Here is a 22,126-nt window from a genome sequence, read left to right as displayed (position 1 = left end):
ACATTCTCAAGCTCTGAAAAGGGCAAAGAGGACCTTCTGACAAAGGGAAGTGGTGAGGGGGCTTGCAGAACTCCCTCCCTTCTTTCGGATGCTCTCTGGGACGCTGCTTTTTTTCAGGCAGGGAAAATGGTGAGGCACGAGCGCGGGGACGCTCGGGGAAGAGGGGTTTGCTTTGTTTTAGGAAAAATAATTAAAATAAAGGTGGAGGATGCCGTGGGGTGGGGTGGAGGGATGTGTGCTGTGCTCGGGGCCAGCACGGGGCTGCAGGCATCTCCCGGCAGCGGTCACATGGAAGTTCTTTGTAGCTGAATGGGGACACATCGCAGGGCTGTGATGGCAGTGGACCCTGCGGCACGGCAGCACCCAGCTGCCCCAGTGCTGCACCCCGAGGGGGGCAGGAGGGCAGCCAGAGCCTAGCCAGGGGCGATTCACTGATTAATGAGTGCCGCTCAGAGCGGAGCGGCTCCGTGAGTCCTCGGCAAGCAGTCCTGCAGCAAAGGTGGGTGCTCCCCTGTCATGACTGATAGAGCCACAACTGATAGAGCTTGGTGTTAGCAGCAGCGCTGTGTGCTTCTGGTTGCTTTTCCCCTTCCCTTGGGAAGTTGGTGTGTTTTGGGCTGAAACTCACAAGCAGTCCAGCGAAGGCTGCGCTATTTCCTATTCGTAAAGAAAGATTGCAATGCGCAGTAATATGCAAAACCGGGAGAGATGCAAAGCTCCTTCCCCTCAGCTTGGGTGTGCGATAGGAATTTTCCCTTTTGCACTCAGTCTATTTCTAGGAAGGATTTTTCTTATCGCTGTTCGAACTGCTCCCCGACTCTCACCTATCTCACACCCTAACCCTGCCCTAACCCTGTCCAACAGCAGCACAAGGACCAGGAGTGGTCCCACGGGGGCCTCAGGGTTGCACTGCCTTCACCCCATCCCCATACAGAGCCCTCTAGGAGCCCTTTGAGGAGCTGAGCACCCCTGCGAATAAATCTGTGCATCAGTACAGGTTCAGCCCGGTGAGGTGGGAGAAGAATTAAAAAATAAATAAAGAACCCCTGTCTTTATGAGAGGAGATAATTCTCTGATCAGCCAATAGCAACCAGTTTACCCAGAGCTTACACATTAACCAGAAAGTGGAACTCCAATTAACCAGAGTCTGGAGCTTGAACCATTACTCAAACCCCAGTGCAACAGAAGGTCAGATGCCAAAGGGCGCTGGGGAGGGGCGCAGTGCAGCATCACTGCTGGAGACCATAGTGGTGGCATTGGTCTGACCCATAGCAGGGGAGATGCACAGCTCAGGGGGCTCAAGGCTGCACGGGGCAGGGTGGGCACTAAGCAGAGGAGCCTAATAGGTGCTTTTGTTTTGGTAGTAAAGCTGGGAAGATCAAAAGTAGGAAGCGGAGGGATAAAAAGGGGAAAAATTAAAACTGCACTGGGTTGCCGAGCCTTGATTTTGAGATAGAGCCATTGTCCCAGAGGGGCTGCAGCATTCTTTGGAGAGGCTTTAGCACTCTCCGAGGTGGGAGAGGCCCAGAACAGCCTCCTTGCAAGCTCCTGGAAAGGCTGCACTGAGTCAGCAGGGGCTGAGCAGCCTACAGAGCCTCAGTGCCCTCTGACATGGGGATGACATGGGGATGACAGAGGGAACTGAGCGCAGAGGGGCTCGGGGAGCGCACCGCTTCCAGCATGTTGACTGCTGGGGCCGACTGCAAAACTTGGAGGAAGCCCTCCTCTGAATCCTTTGGCTCACTCTGGGCTCTCTAAGGCCTGTAGCAAAAATTTGAAAAAAATGACCGAAACAAAACAAACAAACAAAAAAAAAAACACCAGGTGAACGAAAGAATGGTGTGGAACAGGGGGGGAAGCAAAGAAAGGTAAAATGAGGCATCGTGGGCCTCAATGGCAAGAAGTGCTTCTGCTCTAACGCTCTGTAGCTCTGTGACACGCCAAGCCTGATGAGCTGCCATCCCCGACCCAAGACAGGCAACGCTCTGCTGGGATGCGACGGGACGAGGATGCAAAGTGCTCCCTTTGGCTTCGCCCCGTCACCAAGCAGCCCGAATCCTGGGGGCCGTGCCAGGCTGGCGGGGCAGCCCTCCCGCTGGGGCCTCACAGCGGTGCACCCAACCGAGGTCTGCACAGCACCTGGGAGCCCACGGTTCCCATCTACCTGGTTTCTAACGGGTGGCAACGTCGCGTCCGCACAGCGCTATTCCTTTCCCATCTCCCTCCTTCCTATCACCGAGGTCAGCTCCTCAACCAGCCTCAATGCTCCGCCAGCGCTGCTCTGCCAGAGGGGACTGTGCACAACGTGCTAAGAAACGGAGCGCAGAATCGGGGGGGAAAAAAAAAAATGCAGTTTATTATTGTAGATTATTCTCTCTTTCGATATAACCATAGAGTCAAAAATGAAAGGAAAGCACATAGGAACATCACACGTGGTTAGTTAGTAACTCAAGATATAAAACAATTTTGCACAGCAAAATGTGTAAAAGAAAAAAGTAACTGACAAGATTTTTTTATATTTATTGTGGTAAGATTTACTTTCCATTTTTTTTTCTATTTTTCTTTTTTAAAAGACAGGATATCAGTCCCTGAAAATAAAATTTACTGATTATTGCCTTTAAAACTGCGGAATCTTTTTGAAGTTACAGAAAATCCAGTTCTGCACCACAATACAACTGTAAAAAAATCTGCATCATTTTAAAACTGTGCAGTAATGCCATCTTTTATAACTGCATAAATCGTATTAGCGTTCTAAACAGGTTTGTCCTTTTTTTTTTTTTTTTTTCCTTTTTTTTTTTTCTTTTTTTTTTTCTTTTTTGTATTATATGCTTGCAGGTTATATCTTAGTGCAATTCAGTCCCAAATACTTCAATTTTGAAAAAAAAAAAAAAATCCATACATTTTGAATGTAAAATACCCCTATAGATATAAACAAGGGTGCCTCCCCCCTTTAATACTTTGGTTTTCAAATACAGTCAGTGGTATAGCAAGGACTACATATACCCAACTTATAGGTAAGTTGCAAGCACATGCTGCATAAACTACTTTTTAAAACAGTCCCGTTGCAAATTCTACCCCCCTTTACATCACGACAGTAAACAATTTAGTGCATCAATCTTTAAAAAAAAAAAAATAATAATAATAGAAATCTACATCTAAACAGACCTAACTCTTTCGGATTTATCTATAACATTCCTTTATCTGTAGCATACATTTTAACTGGGCTAACAGATGACAGAAAGTAGAATTAAATTATATACCAGGAACCCAGAGCATTCCACATTTGACCATGACCAAATGTAAAAAGGAAAAAAATAATAAGAAGAAATCAAATCAAAAGATGGGGCAGATCACCTACAGTTAATTGGTTTAGACTGCTTTTAGGCAACAGCACGGTTTCAATGTCCCCCCGAGCGGGATGTGAATTTTGCATTTGAGCATCTTCCCAAAGTTCTTTCTGCGCTTTGTGTTTTTATTCATTCATTTACTTATTTTTTGCCACATCGGGTTACCAACATCCATCCTGGCATGTCTTTCTAAGAGGGAATGCTTCAGTGCATTGGAAAGGAAGTCTGAAGTTCTGAGTGACTCAAAGCAGTTTTAGAGCAGATGCAAACTTTAATGGGGAGGAGGAAGAGGAGGAAGATCAAAGGTTGCACATTTTTGCTTTCAACCCAAAAAAGTGATGAGGCAATAAAACAAAAGGATGAATGCCATGCCATAATAGTCTCCAAAAGTCCATTTCCAAGCAAAAGGAAAAAAAAAAAAAAAAAAAGAAAAAAAAATAATTATACCGTACATGACCAGCATGCAGGGTTTTTTTTGTTTTTTTTTTTTGTTTTGTTTTTTTCTTTTTTATTAATATAATGTCTCTTTCTCATAGTCTTTTGAAACAGTTACAGTTCATTGCTGCTAAGACAAAATAGCAAGCGTAATGCATGAGATGAGGATGGGATTCTAATGGCAGACTACAGTCTCACGTTTGGCAGATTAAGGCCAAAACTCACATGGACACACCGAAGGCTGATGCAGGCTGGTTGGGGCAGGTTGAGCTACACCTCTAGTTTCGCACAACAACGCTAAAAACTGATGGAACTCAGCAAGCTGGAGTCTAAAAAAAATTCACTTTTTTTTTTTTTTGTATTTTTTTTTTTTTGGTTTTTGCTTTTTTTTGTGTTTTTGTCGCTTTTTTTTTTTTTTTTTTTTTTAAACGTGTTTTCATTTATTCATTTTTCTTTTCGCAAAGCTCAAATCTCACATGAAGAACTCAGGATGGCAAAAAAAAAAATAAAATGAAACAACGTCAATATGGTCTGACTCTTTTGGACACAGCAAGCTCAAAGGAAAAAAAATACAAGTCATGAACTTAAAAATATATATATATATATGATGTGGATGGCAGGTTTCAGAGCAAGCTTCATATGAAGAACTGAGTTGGTGGCGAGTTGGGTCTTTTAAATTTAAAAAAAAAAACAAAACAAAACAGCAAGCCCCCACAATAATAATAATAATAATAATAATAAACAGAAAAGAAACTGATGTAGAACTTGAGGTTGGCCAACACGCAGCCGGCCCACCTTAAAAAAAAAAATAATAATCAACCCAAAACCCGAGTTTGTCTGAAAGCAGTTTTGAGTTGGAAAACCAAAAAGTGATACAAGGTGGCACGGCGGGTCGGCGCTCTAGCAAAGCCCCCAACAACAACTCACACGGAGAACTTTTAGGTAAGGTGGCAAGGCTGTGGGAACTCACATGAAAAACTCTGGAGAGGAGGGGTTGTCGCTGCTGGATCCGTTTTCTCGGAAGCCATTGCTGACCAGCTTCTCGTACTTTTCCTTGTAGGCGTCCCTCTCCCGGACCAGCCTGGAGATCTCCTGCTTTAGGTGCTCCACTTGCTGCAGCAGCTGGTTCTTCTCCGACTCCAGGACGTGCCGCTGCTGGACCCTCTTGAAGCGGCAGGACTGGGCATAGCCCCTGTTTTTGAGGGTCCTCCTCTTCTGCTTCAGCCGGATCACCTCTTCCTTGCTGACGCCCCGCAGCTGCCGGTTCAGCTCCCGCACCGACATGGTGACCAGCTGCTCGTCGGAGAAGCGGTCGTCGAAGTGCAGGCCGCCGCCGCCTCCTCCTCCGTGGTGCGGGTGGTGCAGCCCCCCGGCGCCTCCGCCGCCGCCGCCACCGCCTCCGGAGCCCGCGGCCGAGGAGGAGGCGGAGGAGGGCGGCGCGCTGCCCGGCGCCGCGCCGTGGGGGTGTCCGCCGCCGCCGCCGCCGCCGCCGTGGTGCGGGTGGTGGTGGTGGTGGTGGTAGTGGGGCGCGCCGCCCTGCGCCGCCGCCGCGGCGATCACCGCCGACACCACGGCGGCCGCCGAGCCCATCTCCTCGGCCGGCACCGAGCCGCCGGCGGCCGCGGCCAGCTGCTGCCCTCTAGCATAGCCATCGAAGGCGCCGGGCAGCGGGTGGTGGCTGCTGTTGATCAGCGCCTCCACCGCGTCCTCGGGGCTGAAGCCCAGCGCCTCGGGGTTGAGCTGCTGCGGGTACCCCGTCATCCAGTAGTAGTCTTCCAGGTGGGTCTTCTGGTCGGTGCCGGAGCCGGGGCTGGGCGCCGAGAAGCTGGGGGACGGGGGCACCGAGCTGCAGGGCGTGCTCATCGGGGTGGAAGAGAGCGATCCCCCGGCGATCAAGCGGCCGCACTGGCTGATAATGCGATCGGTCTCCACCGGCTCCTTTTTCACTTCAAACTTCATCAGATCGAAGTCATTAACATATTCCATGGCCAGGGGACTGGTGGGCAGGTCGGAGCCGCTCATTGCCAGTTCTGATGCCATCCTTTTGCTGCTGACAGTCCTCCAGAAAGGGTGCGCTCCGGGAGCGAGGGCGCTGCTCTGCGCTGCCGCCGGGTGAGCCAGCTTTGCTGTCCGTCCGTCCGTCCGCCCGTCCGTCCGTCCGTTCCTCCGCCGCGCCGCGCTCCGCCCGCTCCGCGTTATCCCCTGCAGAGCCTCCGCTGCCGCTGCTGCATCAGAGCGAGGGGCTCTGCGCCTTCTGCACGCACGGCTCTTTCCTCCCTTCTCTCTCTTTCTCTCTCGCAAACTGCAGCTGGAAGCGTTCGCGGGTGTTGTTGCGAGGAAATTTTTTTCCTCTCTCTCTCTCTTTTTTTTTTTTTTTGCTTTTGTTTTGTTATTTTTAACACTTCATGGTGCCTTTCCTCTGCGCTTTCTCGTGCAAAGTGCAGAGCGAGGAGAGAAGCTCATCGGGGGAAGGAGGAGGGAGAAGAGACCGAAGACAAAAAAAAAAAAAAAAAAATCAAATCAAAGTCGATATACCGCAACCAAAATAACAACAAACATAAAAAAAAAAAAAAAAAAAAGAGAGGGAAAAAAAAAAAAAAAAAACAACCAACAAACCCTCAACCCCACAGCTACGGCAAGAAGATGAAAAATATTTTAAAGGTTTCATCCAGCAGGAGAGTTTAAAAGCATTGCAGAGTTTTATAGCGCTCCTGACGTCACCCTGCAAATGGCAAATGGACTCCGCGGCCGGACCAATGGGCGGCTCCCTCCCAGCGAATATTAGCATAGAACAAGGAAACTTTTGGGAGCTGTCAATCAGGGCCCCATCAGCTGACTGTCAGCTGGGCGAGCCTTAACCCCTTCCTGCCTGCCGCCACCGCCGGACGCACCGGGTAAGCGGCTGCGGGTGGGGACCGCTCCTTCGCGTCGGAACTGCGCCCGCCGAGCGCTGCCGTCGGGTGAGCGCTCCGCTCCGCCCCGCGGTGCCCCGGAGCTGCCCCTGCCCTGGAGCGGACACCGGAGGGCACGGCGGGGCTCTGTACGGGGCAGCGCGGTGCCGGTCCGAGGGAGGGGGCGGTGGGTGCAGCCCCGCGGGGTCCGTGCTGCTCCCCGTGTTACTCGCCGTTCCCCACGCCCGAGCACGGGGCATCCATTTCTCTCCCCCAACACCCCGCCGGGTTAGCAAAGAACCCTGCAAGTTTTCAAGCCTCGCTCCCTCAGCACTCGGCCCCGTGGCGAACAAACTGCACTGACTTTCGCCTCCCTTTCCCGGTGCCCCCTCCGAGGGGGGAGGGCGCGGGGCCGGGGTCGGGGCCGGAGCCGGGGCGGCCGTGCGGGCGGAGAGCGGCAGCGCTTGGTCGGCGGCGGAGCGGCTCCGTGCGAACCCCGACAGCGCCATCTCTCGTCCGCAGCGCAGCGCCGAGCGGAGCCGCTCCGCTGTCGGCCGGGCCGGGCCGTCGGGGTAAGGAGGGGGGGGAGGGCGGGGGGTAGGCGGGGGGTTGAGCTGCGGAGGTCCTGGTGCTCCCGCAGTGCCCCTCCTGAGCTGCCAGGCTGGATTTTATGGGAATATCGATAGAATTAAAGTTCCTTGTAATTCCGTGATAAATGGGGTGTCTCTAGTAAGTAAGATGAAGTGCGGTGCTGTGAAGTTGTTTATCTGGAAAGTAATTCTCAGAAACCTGACTTCTGACACTTGGTCATATATTAAACCGGCGTCTTGAACGTTGTACTTCAGATGCTCCTTTTCCCCCTTCCCCTCGCAGTTTGCTATTTATAAGACTTTGTAGGTGCGGGTGAGTTGCTGGGTAATTTTTCACCAACTGTGAAAAGCATCGTTTGCAACAGCCAAAGAATTCTTTGCTTGGGAAATAGTACGGGGAGAGTGGGCTCACGAATAGATAACATCTCCCGACCGTGCCATTATCGGCACAAAGCCGCGCAGCTGTGCTGCTCCCGGCAGCCAAAAGGCAGGGAGGGCACGCTGCGCGGCGAGCAGGATAACGACACCTAGATGGGATCGCAGAGGCGATTCTGCAAAGCTAAAGCATGCTCTGACAGCACAAACAACAGGAGTGTAGTTCTGCACAGCCCCAAAGACACGCGGACATCTGCCGGGTTTATCTTAGAGACTGCAATTAGTGACAAACTGAACGCAGCTCGGGTTGGCTTTCCTATTCCTGCACACCATTGGAACCAGCAAAAGTTCCCAACTGACAGCATAAACCCCCCAGGACGGCCCCATTCCCCAACTCTTGTTTTTTCCAGAGTGAGGTGAAGGAGGCACTGTATGTCACTTAATGTGCTCACCTAGGAGAGGGATAAAAAGTGAAGGTTATTGCTTTTTGGAAAGCACACACGCAGTGTTCCACTTGTATGTTTGATGGATGTCTGTGGAAACACAGCTCCAGTCCCGGCGAACTGTTTGTTTGCATCCAGTTTGCAAACCAGTAGCTTTCTGAGTAAACTTGAGACAAAGAGCACAAATTTGGGTGAGCTGAGGGGGGCCTCTTCCTTCACACCGATGTGAGTGAGTGCAAGCAGAACTGTGACCTCCAGAGCAGCGCTGGAGTTATTGTACAAAATTGTTCTGCTGTGATTATTGCAGAGCTGCCGCTCCAAAACGGCACGGCGTAGCAGAAAGAAAGGATTATTTGCAATTTTTGGATAACCTTCAGAAGCAACAACGCTCTCCTCCCTCCCCTCTGTAATTCTCACTGTAGTGCTATTTTCCTTCATTATTTGGCTATTCACGATGGCTGTCTAAACATTTACAGTCCCCCTATTAACAGCGTTTCTCCCCTAACAATCGCACACTTTCATTTCAATTAGAGCCATTCAGGCTCGGGTTTTGCCACCAGGCCACGTCTCAGCCCCTCTCTCTCTCCCAGCACCGACCCAGGCAGCGCACAGCCCACATCCCCGCACCTCCTGCCCCGCTCCAGGTTAGGAGCTCAGACCACGATGCATTCTGCTTTGGGTGCGGATCAAGAACAACACATTAAGAACAGTTACCGCTCCCTTTGTTTGCCCGGTGTCTGATTTTATGGTGCAGAACTAAAGAGTGCCCACTGAATTTGACTATGGAACCGGGCAAATTGCTTTCCGAAAGACTTCTTCGGAGCACAGTGATAAGGCACAACCCGCTCCTAGGTGCAGCGCCAGATAAATCCTTTTAACAGTCCTCAGATCAGTTAACAGGGTGAGTAAATCACAGATCGCTGTTAGCAGATTTATGGGAGAGAATTAATAGAATCAGACGAGATAATCTGGCGGGGATAAAATTGCTGAGGAAACAGTCCTGCCTTCTATGGGGGGTACAGAACAGCGCTGTGATTGCGGGCAGCCAGCGCGGGTCGGGCATTCGGAGCTCAATCATCGCGGCAGCAATTTGGCATTTATTAATTCTTTTCTCTTTAAGCAACTCGCAGATGCAAATAAAAGCCGCGCTCTCTTTGAAGACACGTTCTTTATATATTTTTATTGGAGGTAATTTACTATTTGCATTACCTGTATTTACTTCATAATTGAACATTTTGCATTCAAATTTATGGAACGCGCTCCGCTCGAGAATGTATTTCTCCCCGATTAGCATAAATAGTCACTTACCTCATGAATTACTAACAAAGTTTATCTGAAAATATAGGTGTCTTTTTTATTAAGTGGAGCACCAACATATGTACCACGAATCCCAATTTGCTGGTGGTGCTGTGGTGTCGGAGAAGAGGGAACAGAAGCAGCAGCAAACAAGCGCCATCGATTAATATCTGTATGAGTGTGACAATAATTGCTTCTGCCGATGCTTTGCTAATTGTTAATAATGAGCCGACAACTCAAAGTTTCCTGCAGAAGGAGCAGAAAGAAGGGAACCTCCTCGGTGGGTTTCCCCCCTCGTTGCCCCATGCTTGCTGATGGCCGGGGCTCGCTCGGGGCTCCCTGCTCACTGTTGGGATTGTTTCTCTCTTCCCCTTAATCCTGTTTTTATGCTCAGCTGCAAATCCCAATAATGGATATGATTTAGGCCCATCCTCCTGTATTAACACGACCCTACTTAGACAAAAGACACCCGAACCTTATCGACTGCCGGATTGAATCCTTCATCCCATGGAAGCCAACAACAAAACTTCCATTGATTTCAGTGGTCCTGGCTGGCAGCAATTTGTTTGTGTCAAAGGGCCGTGGCTGCAAAAACTGAGAGCTGTCAGCCAGCAGGGAATGAGGTCTGCTCCCCACTGACTTCCCCGCATTCCCACTGACTTCTGGTGGAGCTCCATAAACCGGGTGCTGACATATACGTGTGTTTTGTCTGGGTGCAATGAGCACATCCCTAAGTGTATCACAGCAAAACGAGCTGCTTTCAGTGCTCTCACTTTTCCTGTGCCTGGGCAATCCATTCCCGTGACTGCAGCTTGCTGCCCCATCCACTGCTCTTTTATTTTAAAGCTGAGAAAATCTTCCTTTTAAACTCATGCTGAGTATCAAATTGGACTCCACTTGCAGCTGAACATCTTGGCTTCCTGTTCCCCAGCCGCTCTGGTATATTTTATGTAGAATTCTCTCTGCTAATGCAACTTGCTTTCCCTCTCTGTTCTCTTTTCAGTTTTGCATCGGTGTGGCCGAATCCATCGTTTCCACTGCTTGCTTATCGTGTTTCTGAAACACTCAAACTATCCTAAATAACTTCGTATCATCCAGAAGGAACTTCTCTCTCTGGCTGGAGGTTGGCGCCACCAGGTTTGTGCTGTGCTCACCCTATGATGCATGTCCCATTTTACTCATTTCCATGAATGGCTCGGCCTGGATGTAAAAATCAATACAGACATCCCTGATGCCAAAAACCTATTTGTCTAAAAGATATAAAAAGTGAAATTGCAATAAAGATTTTTATCAGGCTTTATGGTGGAATTCGTCATTTATAACTGGGATGATGATGTTGGGTTATATAATGTGTTTGTTCTCAAATTAGCTGAAGTGAGCAAAGAGAGGTAATCTGGTAAAATCTGGTGCACAGGTTGAACACTGCAGAAAAGTACAATTAATTAAAGGAGGAGAAGAAAAAAATTACATCAATATCACATCACTGAGCTGTCCCAGCAAAGCCCTGTGATACACACACGGCATTTCTATCTACTTTAGCTCCAAAAAATCCTCGCTGCTTCTCTCCCTTCTGCTCTGCATTGAGTTGTTTCAGCAGCAAGGAGCAGTGGCAGCATGAAATAATGTGAATTTTATGTGCTCTCTCTTCCTCAAAGCTGACTACCAGTGAGTGGCGAGGGGGGCACGATACGGAGGTGATGTTTTGACGTGTGACTGTGAAGGGTGAGACGGCCATTATTAAGAGTGATTGACTTCAGTAACTTTTAAGCAAAGCTGTGATTTAATGTCTTAAAGCCCGAGATGGCACAGACTTGTTATTAGTTGACATGGTGGGCTGAGTGCCATGCTCTGGGCTTATCCCATGTGAGTAAAGCATAGAAATGTGTGCAGTAAGCGATGGGGTCTTCAGCAGCACAAGCCTCTTGGCTTGCATGGCCTTATGGCAGAAAGGGGCTATGCCAACAGGAGCACATAAGGATCTCACATTACGTCCAACCTTCAATTATCATGCTGAATCTGGCCTAACCTGCTTATCTCCTGAGCATTACTCACTGGGTTTTGGCAGGAGGAGGTGTCAGTGAAAACGAGACAGTTCTGGAGCCAGCATCACTCCCAGCAGCCAGGGCTTAATCCTGGGCAGAGCTGGGGACAGTGTATTACTCTCCCTGCCATGGCTCCAGCTGCTCCCACCCCCAGCCTTCTCCACCAGGTGAGCTCTGCTCTCACATTCCCATTCCCATTCCCATTCCCATTCCCATTCCTGTGCCTGGCCCCCAGCTCTGGTCTCCATGTTGGAAGCCCAGTGGCTGGAGCTGTCTTCTTGACTCTGGAGATATAGCAGCATCTGTCAGAAAATCCTTGTGAAAACAGCCTGGGTGCCAGCAAATAGGAGCTGTAGCTTTCTAAACAGCTACATTTGATTTGGTTTGATACATTTGACTTTGCCTTTTTTTCTCCCACTATTGGCAAATGAGTTATTCTCCCACAGAACTGAGAACAACCTGCATTTTCCAGGATTGCTTTATAGAGTCTCGGTGCAGAGAAGTGCATGTTGTGATGACATCTGACATTGTTCAGTGGCATTCACTGTCCACAGCAGCGGGAATGGAAAGTTTCATGCCCCATTCCTCTCCTGCTCCCCAGCATTAGCTCACCACTGTGGCGGGGCTGGGCAAACCACTTTGCATTTGCTTCCATCCGGAGTCCGGGTCATTGGGAAACGCTAATCCTTAACAAAAAGGAAATGATAAAAATACCCATGAAATTAATTTTCACACCTGCAGTCGAGATTAATAACAGCAACCGGAGTGGCATCCTATTTCAGCTCCCTGGAGGTGACTAAGAGCCCTGGCCATGAATATCATACCAACCACCAGAGGAATTCACTGTCTGAGGGATCCACCATGGAAAACAATTGATCCCCAGAGCTCCGCCTGCACAATGGAAAACGGCTTTAGTCATGTATTAGTCATTTTATCACAAGATGGTATTTCTGCACGGGGAGGTTTGCCCTCTGAGCCCAGAACAGAAGAACAGCATTTGGCTTGGTAATTTACACAAAGGTTTTCATCATGTTTTCTTTAGAAGGATGTGTGTAAATGATGAAGAGCAATAAACCCAGTCTTCTACAGGTTAATTCATGTCGGTTTCACGTGCGCTTGTTACCTTCTGTGCTTTCAATCGGTCCCGCACGTCCCTGTGAGTGGCACTGGTAATTCACTGAGGTAAGGGAGCAGTCCTTTACTAAAACACACTGCTTGAATTTTCCCCAGCTTCTGCTTTTCTCCCTTAATTGCAAGGGATGAATTGTGCCGACTGCCTGCTTCCCCCGGCTGGGAGGCACTGCTCTGCCACTGCCATCCGCAGCCTTCAAAGGTGACATGCAGCTACGAGCTATAAAGCAGGCAGCTGCACGGGGGCTCTGAACTGCCTTCAAAAAGCACTTACTTCCAGTACCGGAGCACCATTAGCACTTTGAGCAGGGCAGGTATGCACTTGAATCTTTCTGCAGAACTATCTTGCAGGAAGAATTTATCTAATGATGTTGACTTAATCTAATGGACATGAGGTGATAGGCGACAATATCTGCTTTATTTTTTACAGCTCTCACAACCAGCTTTGCTCACACGATGCAAAAAGCCATTGCCTGTGCCCCAGGAGTGCAGAGTGCAAGCACGTTTGCACGAGGTCTTCAGCAATCGTGGAGCTTATTTATTTGCACAGCACTGGAATGAGAGAGAACAGGAGACACAGAATTGTTTCCCTGTGGTTTGCACAGAGATTTCTGCTGCAGCTCTTTCCTCTCCCTTTGGAGCATTTGCTGCTGTAGTGCATCTCGTGTTATTCCCTGTGGAGCAGGAGATGGGGAGGGCAGTTCTCTCTTTATTCTTTCCTGCCCCCTCTATGGATTTGCACATTTATAGCTGTTCAGGTAACTGCTACACTACTTACAGCAGTGGCAGGCTGGCTCTTTTTGGTGTCAGTTTGGCTCCAGCAGGTTTAGACTCCATCTCCTGCAGTCTCCTCCAGCAGCGATTGTCTTTTTTTAATCTACCTGAAATTCAAGGTTCAGCTTCAAGCCAATTCCAGCAGCACATGGCTGCATCCTTTTGCAACTGATGAGCCAAAGGAAAGCACAGAGAACCACTAATAAGAGGGGTGATACACCATAAGGTTTTATAGTTACCCGCACCACTCAAATAGCCTGCTATTAGTACTTCTAATCCTGCAGATTCAAAGGAAAGATACACATCCTAGCACAGTTTTCCATTCTGCAGATGGAAGTGCACTGTCACAGGACGCCAACATCTTCATATCACCAGAATGAAAGAGGTCAGTGCAAAAGGTGCACTGCAGGTCAGTGCAAAAAGGCGCACTTAGCTCTGCACAGGTCACACAGTGCCTTCAGTCTGGGTCAAGCTACCACACGTGAGCCCTGCTGTTTGGCCACTCCAAAGCTGCATAACATTCCTGGTATTGGTAAAAACTCTGCCCCACCGTGTTAGCTCGTTACAGCAGTTGCCAGCTGCAAAGATTAATTTTTAACCTCCTCGTTTTCCATGGCTAAGGCAGACGAGCAAACACTCCCCGCCAGCCCTCAGCTGGGCAAACTGTTGTTAGATCGGTGGAGGTGACAGCTCCCAAGGTTCTGCCCTCTCATTTCTGATACTGGTGTGCGCTCCTGCAGCACCCATTGCAGCAGAAGTGTAGCAGAGCTGCAGTCACGGTGCCAGAGCAGTGCTGCTACAGGATTTCCTCATGGAAAAAAAAAAAAAAAAAAAAAAAAAGAATACAGTTTTAGGCTTCTTGTGGTTTCTCTGAAAGATAACGGAGCTTTACATACATGGTTATCTGGAACTTGATCTTGGGGTCAGAAGTACAAGCATGTAGAGTGCCTTCTCTGCATGGGAGGGAATGGCTGGTAACCCCCCTTGTTATCTTCCCCATCACTTGCTTCTAGCAGCACCTGGGCCCTCCTTATTTAGCATCTGGCAGCAGCTGGCAGGGCTAGAAGCCATCAGAAGCACCGGCTTCTTTGTAATTTTAATTTTAAGCCCACCACTCATCCTGCAATCAAAACTCATCCAAGGGATCTCCATGTGCTTGGGCCCTGACTTCCAGAGAAAAACTGATTCAAGATTGATATGATTTAATTTCCTAAGTTGCAGTCTTGCAAAACCGGGCTGGATGTCCGAAAGCAGAGAGCCCCTTAGTTTGCACCCAGAGTCTAAGTCTGATGGCTGTAACCCAGCAAATAACTCCCTTCTCTCAGCTAGTAGGTAACAATTTATTCATGCTGCACAAGATTTCTGCCTCAGCTGGGGCAAATAAAAGCAGAGCAAGTTCCTCAGCATTTGCGCCTTCATTTGGGAATTTCAACTAATAACTTTCTGTCCTACTGCTGTTTCACAGGTCCCCTAACTAATATACTAGGATGTGTGAGAATATTGCTGTGACTCATAATCAGAGCTGCACAGCCCAAACCCAAACTGGATTTGGAGTGGTCGGGGCAAGGGCAAAATTACAAAAATGAAGACAATGAGATGTGGAAGACTCGCTCCGAGGAGTGAACGCCCACAGCAAACCAACGATCTGCATCAGCAGCCAGCTCGCAGCAAACACAAGAGAAGTGCCTGGTCCACCAGTCTTTCTTGTTAGGTGCAATTTTCACTCCATGCTTGCAAGGCAATAGCACAGAAAAATAATATCACAATAGTCAGTGTTACGGACAGGCACAGCCTTGGGCTTTCCCAGAATCCAGACCAGAGGGATGGGACTTCAGTTGGATGTACAGGCAGCAGGGTAAAGCTGAGAGAAAACATATTTTACTTTGTACAACTTTGGGCATACTTTTCATAGAAACATACAGTCAGAGAATGGCTTGGGTTGGAAGGGACCTCAAGGATCATGAAGTTCCAGCTCTCCTGTCACAGGCAGGGCCAAAAGCTTTTCTCATGGTTCACACTGATAATAACTATATATTTGCAAAATCAAAGAGCTAGATAGAAGAGTTAGATGCTGCAGAAGATCAATGGCTTTTCCATTATAACGAAGTGGTCTGTTCTCAGTCCCTCGTGAACGGCAGAAGAACAGCACCAGTCTTTCTGCCATGCATGTCCAGCCATGTACAACTCAAGGACTTCCTGGTGAACATAACATCTCTAATGCAAAGCAATTAGTCATTCCACCACAGCTGAGCTCGGCTCATTTACCAACAGTGTGCAGTGAATGTTGTATCAAGACTGTGATGATCTGACGGTTTTAGGAATAAACCTTTCAAGGAATAGAAGACATTGAAGCAAAATTGAGGTGCCACAGAAAAGGCCAGATGTTCAACTTTTAGGTCTTTATAGGGCATGCAAATTTTTTCTTATGAGTGAATGTGCACATTACCCATTGATGTGATCACTTATGCATCCAGCTCATCATCTGAATAGGCAAATATCTTCTCTTCTGCAGCAACCATACTCGGGATTTAATGCAAAATTCATTCTTTTTGAAAATCACTCCCCTAGAACACAATGGTAAATCATCCAAGATAAAGAGATGTGAAGAGAAATGCTGCACCCTTCTTCTGAGGCCTTTATTCCTTTTCTCTAGAAAAATGTCTCCACCTTCCTGCTAAAAGACACAATTATTTCCTCGTATTCATGCTGTGTTACTTGCTCACTAGCTCACATCGTTGATTGGACTCCATTATACCAAATTCTAGAATGCTAGAAGAGCTAAGTATAAAGCAGGAGACAACAGATACTAAAATAGACGTGGACCACGAGGTAACCATGAAACACCCTGAAACACCCCGTGTCAGGATTGTCTCCTGCAAACTGGGGTGAGTCGGTACAGGACAGGAGATCACAGAGGATGAATAGCTGGTTGTGGTTCTCACATCAGTGAATTACCACCATTAGGATATTGTCCAACTGTGTTGGACACCACAGTGTCTTTCACGTAGTCTGTGACTGAATGGCATGCAAAAATAAGGATTCTGATCCCTAGAGATAACATTAGTTCATCCTCTTTTTTTTTTTTTTTTTCTGAATAAAAGTCACAGTCTCCCAGCAATAGCCATTTTCAGTTGTGCCATAGCATTCCGAGTTGTGCTTGCCAGTTTCCTGGCAGATCCAGCAGCTATTGGGCTCCTTGCTTGTTTCCTCTCCAGTCATGTGATGTTTATAGCTATTGGGTTTGAAAAAATGGAGAAATTCAATTGAAGATGATATGTAATATAACACAATATAAATGAAATGCACTTTACATTTGTATATCAGCTTGTTAGCAGACAACTGACCTTAACAAGAATTGCTTAGACACCTATCTCTAGGCACCAGCTTGCGTGCATCTGATTGGTACAGAAATATGCTTTCTGTTCATATTATGACCCACTGCATATGAGAGAACAGCTAAATACAACAACAGATACATGTAGGAACAGATATGTAAGAAAGAGAACCTGCCCACCATCATCAGTCTCTAAAACAAATGGTTACTCAGGAAGAAAAAATACTTTTCCCTCCTAAGGAAACCCAAGCTATATTATGTACGCAAAAAAAAAAAAAACATGTCCGTAGTTTTGGTGCCATAAAGCATAAATCATCACATAGCCCTCTGCAGATTGCCTCTCCGCATTGAACCATTGGGCCACGTTCCTCGAGGTCCTCCATCCTGCAGCAATGAGCAGGACTGAAGAGGTGGTGAGGCCAGCGGTGCTCCCAGGCCAACCTCTGCCCCTGCCGCCCCGCATCAGTCCTACGAGCTTGGGGCTGAAATCCAAGCGTGTCTTTGCAGGTGATGGCAATGCCATGCCTACTTTTCCCTTTTTTAAAGGATTACAGGAATTCTGGACCCGTCGCGGGTTTGCGATCCCCAGTGCAGAAGGAAAAAGGATTTTTAATGAAAACCAGCTCCAGTTCTGAATATTTAATACTGTGCCCAAGTGGTAACAGGATGATAAAGTTTTGATAGGCCTGGTATTGGCTTTTATTTTTTTAAGGGGGAAACTTCTCTCTCACTAACAGAAAAAGCATTTTTAATGCCAACATCAATATAAAGCGCTGCTGGGACTTTTATATCATTTCAATATCAGGCTTGCATTCAAGAAGCAAAAATAAATGCAGTGTTCACAACCGTCGGATAGTATAGCTGAGTGACTTTCAGCAAGCTCTTGCCATGTTTTTATGCACAAAGCACGATTTGGGGGTTGGGGATGGAAAAGGAGGGACTGGAGGGGAGGGGAAGCAGTTGTTAATTTATAGACATTTGCTGGAATGTTTGAGAGCAGTCTTACCGGGGTCACGCCATCACGCATACACCAGGGCATTTTGCAAATAGCAGAATTCCTTATTTTTTTGCCTTCCATTTTGCCTCTTCTGGCAGCATCAATAAATTTGTTTGATGCACTTTAAATGTTTAATTAAAACACGATGTTAGCACATTTACTGTAAGTGATAAAAACACTTTGGAGGTGGTCTTAAAGCAATTGGTGACTCTGGAATTGCTAGGCATGCACTAGTAAATCAGATACAAATTCCATAAATTGGAACGATTCTCTTTCAGTCCTGTGCCATTTCACAGATATTAAAGCTGCTTAATTTAATTCCTCCGTAATGTGGAATGTGTACAGCAGCTGATGTGACTTCTTCTGACTGATTGTTTAAGGTCAAATAAACTCAGGCCTACAGAGCACCGGATAGAAATTCCCTTTTATATTAATACTGTTTATAATTCAGTTCTCTTTCAATCCCTTAATCAGAAAAGAAAAGTTTATTGTGTGATATTGCTATAAAATAAGTAGGAATTGTAATAAGCATTTGAAAATGTTAAAAAAAATGTACACTAAGTCACAGCTCCCAGTACCAACAGTTCTCATCTATTTAAGGAGGTTTATTCAACTTACTTAAAAAGAAAACTTGCTTTTAATGCAAAGCAGACACTTTTATATATGGAATATAACTGTATTTTATAAAGTACAGAAGAGGAGTCAAAGCTACTATAAACCATTCCTCAGAAAATACCACCACTCTATTTGCCACCTGAAATCTATACCCAACCGAAGTCATTGAGAGTTTTTCTGCTTCTTCCCATTAGAAGGGCTTGTGTTTTTAGGAACTGCATAGGTAGCATCTTTAGCAATATGCAAGGTATGGCATCTGCTGCTCCACTGCTGTTTTAATACCTGCATTCAAAACACAATAGTAATAAAAGCTTCAGAACAAATTATTACGATTGGCTTCTTTGCCTACATTGGAGATCTTTACTGAATCAAATTAATACAGAATATAAATATCACAATTAGATTTCACTGAGATGAGCAAATAATGAATCTTTCTTCTTCAGCTAAGAAAGTAGATTTTCTTGAGAAATCTCTGAGTCAGCATTTCCTGCAGGATGAACCTTTTTCCCCTTCCCCCACCAATGTCAATAGCAAAGAAGTCAATGATTTTCAAGGATGTCACGGATAGCTTGCAATAGAAGAGGTAAAAGTTCACTCATTTTGATGTGTACATAACTTATTTCAGTCATCTTCAACAATATGTAACATGAAATTCTTAGCATGGAACACTTGGCTACATGTCATGTTCTCTACCCACGAAAAAAAACAAGTAGGGGACACGACATTTCTCTAGAGACGTGACTGTGGAGGAGCAGAAGCTCTTTCTGGAGAGCTCTGCAATGGGAGCCGTTAGGTAGGCAGCTTATTGATGTGAGGATTTCTAAGGATGGAGTGCTTCTGTTCTCTGCAGTGCCAAGCAGCATGCAGCCCTGAGTCAAAGCTGAGATTAATGCCACACCAAGAGCAAAGCAACGGTGTACAACACACACTGATGGTGGTGATGTCAGAGAAGTGTGCTGGTGAAAATGATACTGTCTTCTTCAGTTTGTTTTTAATTCGTATCTGCTCTCTTTCCTGATGAAACCACGGTTTTACCAACAGCATGAGGTAGAATGGATTTTTATCTCTCATGCATCAACAAAGTTATCAGCACGTTCTAATTATGCTGTGTTGTGAGAAGCAGCAAGAACACAGCTGGATTTTCCGATTCCAGCTCTGAGGTGTCTGCAAGGCAGACATTTGAGAAAATAACTAGATACTGAGGCTCATTAGACCATGTAGCACTTAAACTAGGGTTGAATTTGTCTTGTGAACTCTGTCCTGTGTGGTCAAATTCCAACTGCACGTCTGCCTGCCCTACTATTAATCACTTTTTGGATTAAGGAACAAAAATCACCTCTCCAACATTCTTAAGCAAATGTGCTTTTTTTCTTTTCATAAACAAACAAAGAAATCAAAACTATTTGTCTTAACTTGTTGACTTGTCCAAATTATCTCATCCCCGATCCAATGACAGTCCCAAATAGTAGCAGGAAAAATTATCTTTAACAGCTGCACCTCTTCTGAAGCTATTGTTTTCCTCACTGTTGCATGGAGCTGATGGCAATCTTTAATGGTTAAAAAGAGGAATGAAGAGGCAAAGCCTGGACAACCTCACTCACCTTCACCTGACCTATTTTAGATTCTCATAACTGCCTGAAAAACAGAGAAACCAATTGGGTCCATACATGGGGAGGCCTTCATTAATAAACTGTCAAAACCCTGTCGAGCATTGAAATCGTTTTCAGTGGAAATTAATAGTGTACTTTGGAGTTGTTTTCAGAAGAAATTAACTAGGTGCACTGGAGTAATTATGACACCATTTCTGAAAGGAACATCCAGTTCTGCATTTAGCATGAAGAATACTCATAACCAAGGAGGAAAAAGCCCAAAAGAAAAACAAAATAGATTTTTGCCAGTTCAAGTCCAGCAACTGTGTTTCTCACAAAGAAAATAAAACATTTGGTACCAGATACAGAACTTTAAAGTACCCGAATCAGGCAAATGTTATGAGGTGTTGTCACAAGTCAGGAATATCATTCCTACTTACTGTGATTTTTGATAACCTATGGCATTGAGTTCTTCTTTACATTTGTCAAAGGTCACAGTGCTCTATTAAGCATCCCTGTTTGTACATAACTGAGCCAGATCAGTCCTTAAGGTAAGCTGAAAGCCCACAAGATTTTTTTTCCCTTTTTTTTTCTTTTTTTTTTTCTTATGGAAAACTACACTTTTAAACAGTTTTGATATTTCGTAATATAGCTTGTGACAGGGCTATTTCACCATTCACTAACATGGGCTGCGGTGTCATCACAAAGTCCCTAACGCTGTGTCAGTGTGAATCTATGGAGGAGACATCAAGATGTCAACATATTCTGAGAGGGGAAGGAGTGTCAGTGCAAGTCTGCAGAGACATGGTGGTATGTGGAGAGAAAGCAAAATAAAACTGTGTCCATGGTTGTGCAGCACTGCCAGACAAAGGCACGTTCAGAGCAAAGCTTTTTGAAGAAACGTGCAGCACTCCAGGGGGAGCAGCCAAGTAATTGTGGTATTTTCAAATAGTAAGGGACCTTCAGCTCTATGTAACTCTTCTTGAGTGCTTTAGCATAGATCTACAGTGAGAAATCTCATAGATTGGGAAACGATACAGTAGTGTGCTAAAGGGACAAGTGAACGTCTCCCCGGATAAGCCCTGCTGTCCTCCTCAGGTCTCTCCCTTAACATCTTCTCTTGTAAGCAGAGGACCATAAGTGCCATAGCATCAGTACGCAAATAATGCAGTAGCTGATGTGTGGTGCTATCTACAGATTTCACGGAGTCAGTTTTGAGCTCATCGAAGACAGATTGAAAGGTTCATTTATATCTAAGCAACTGGGCAAAGCCCTCAGGGATGCACAGCCCCACCAGTCTCTGCAAGCATTCATCTTTCCTCACTCCTACATTTCATCAAATATTCAGCCCTGTAACTCCCCTTCCCACATGCTGCCTCTCCTCCTGGCTGAGCTGAGCACCATATTGTGAATGGAAGGGCTCCTTCTCCCACACGCCCTGGGGAAGGGCATCTCACCCTTTCAGAACTGCAGTTCTATGCCCAGGTTATGCTTCTTAGCCCAGACATCTGGGACATTACTACAACACAGATTAGCCTAAATTGTTTTTTTGCATGATTAGAAGACAATGGAAGGTAAAGGTGCATGTTAATGTGTGGTTGGCCAAAGCCCTTTCTGATTTGCAGGGAGTTCCTCCATCAACACTTATACACCATGGCAAAACTGAGGTCAGTAAACACACATGCATCCTTGCTGTGACCTGAATGGTGCCAAGTTTCCAGAAGTACTGCCAAATTTTAGGAATGGAAGCTTCTTTTCTTCAAGAGTTTTTGAAAGCTAACTGCCTGAATTAACTTTGGCACTCAATTCAGAAGACTTCAGAATCACAGAAGAATCATTAAGGTTGAAAAAAAACCTCTAAGATCATCTAGTACAATCATTCCCCTATCACCAATATTGCTAAAAACCATGGACTAAACATGCCCCTAAGTACCATATCTACATGTTTATGTAGATACCTCCAGGGATGGTCAGGATCCAAAAACACCCAGGTAACAATGCACTTGTTAAAATAAGGCTCTCAGCTGAAAAATGGGACTCTGAAGGCCACATCACACTGCTGGGTGTTGTTAAAATGAAAATGAAGACAGAACTCTAAGTCCTGCTGCATCCATTTATCAGCGCAAAACAGCAAACAACCCAGGGTTTGGCACAGCAAAACAGATGAAAGATGCAACTGTCCTGACCTTGCTATGTTTTTCCCCCTTTTGCAGTGTGCTCCATCTTTCCAGTGGGGGACCTTCGCCATTCCCATAGGCAAGGTCAGT

The 22,126-nt window shown here is 46.4% G+C and overlaps 1 protein-coding gene and 1 long non-coding RNA gene across 2 annotated transcripts; one reads left to right on the top strand and one right to left on the bottom strand.

The window, feature by feature from the left end:
* Positions 1 to 2,328: 2,328 nt before the first annotated feature.
* On the bottom strand, positions 2,329 to 6,326 carry MAF (MAF bZIP transcription factor). Its single transcript, XM_042811218.1, has one exon. The coding sequence runs from the start codon at positions 5,820 to 5,822 to the stop codon at positions 4,749 to 4,751; it is 1,074 nt and encodes a 357-aa protein (XP_042667152.1). The 5' UTR covers positions 5,823 to 6,326; the 3' UTR covers positions 2,329 to 4,748.
* A 26-nt stretch (positions 6,327 to 6,352) lies between these two features.
* LOC122156475 lies at positions 6,353 to 10,675 on the top strand. The gene is made up of 2 exons (XR_006167507.1): positions 6,353 to 6,676; positions 9,202 to 10,675. It is a non-coding gene; the product is annotated as an uncharacterized LOC122156475 (long non-coding RNA).
* The last annotated feature ends 11,451 nt before the right edge of the window (positions 10,676 to 22,126 follow it).

This window comes from Centrocercus urophasianus, unplaced genomic scaffold, assembly GCF_019232065.1.
Source record: "Centrocercus urophasianus isolate 14NV4802_14NV808 unplaced genomic scaffold, USGS_Curo_1.0 seq_1221, whole genome shotgun sequence".
NCBI classification, from domain to species: Eukaryota; Metazoa; Chordata; class Aves; order Galliformes; family Phasianidae; genus Centrocercus; species Centrocercus urophasianus.
This window is presented reverse-complemented; position numbering and strand designations above follow the sequence as displayed.

Bases quoted from the DNA above. Each gene is read 5' to 3' on its own strand.
- MAF (XM_042811218.1), bottom strand. From the start codon at position 5,822: ATGGCATCAGAACTGGCAATGAGCGGCTCCGACCTGCCCACCAGTCCC.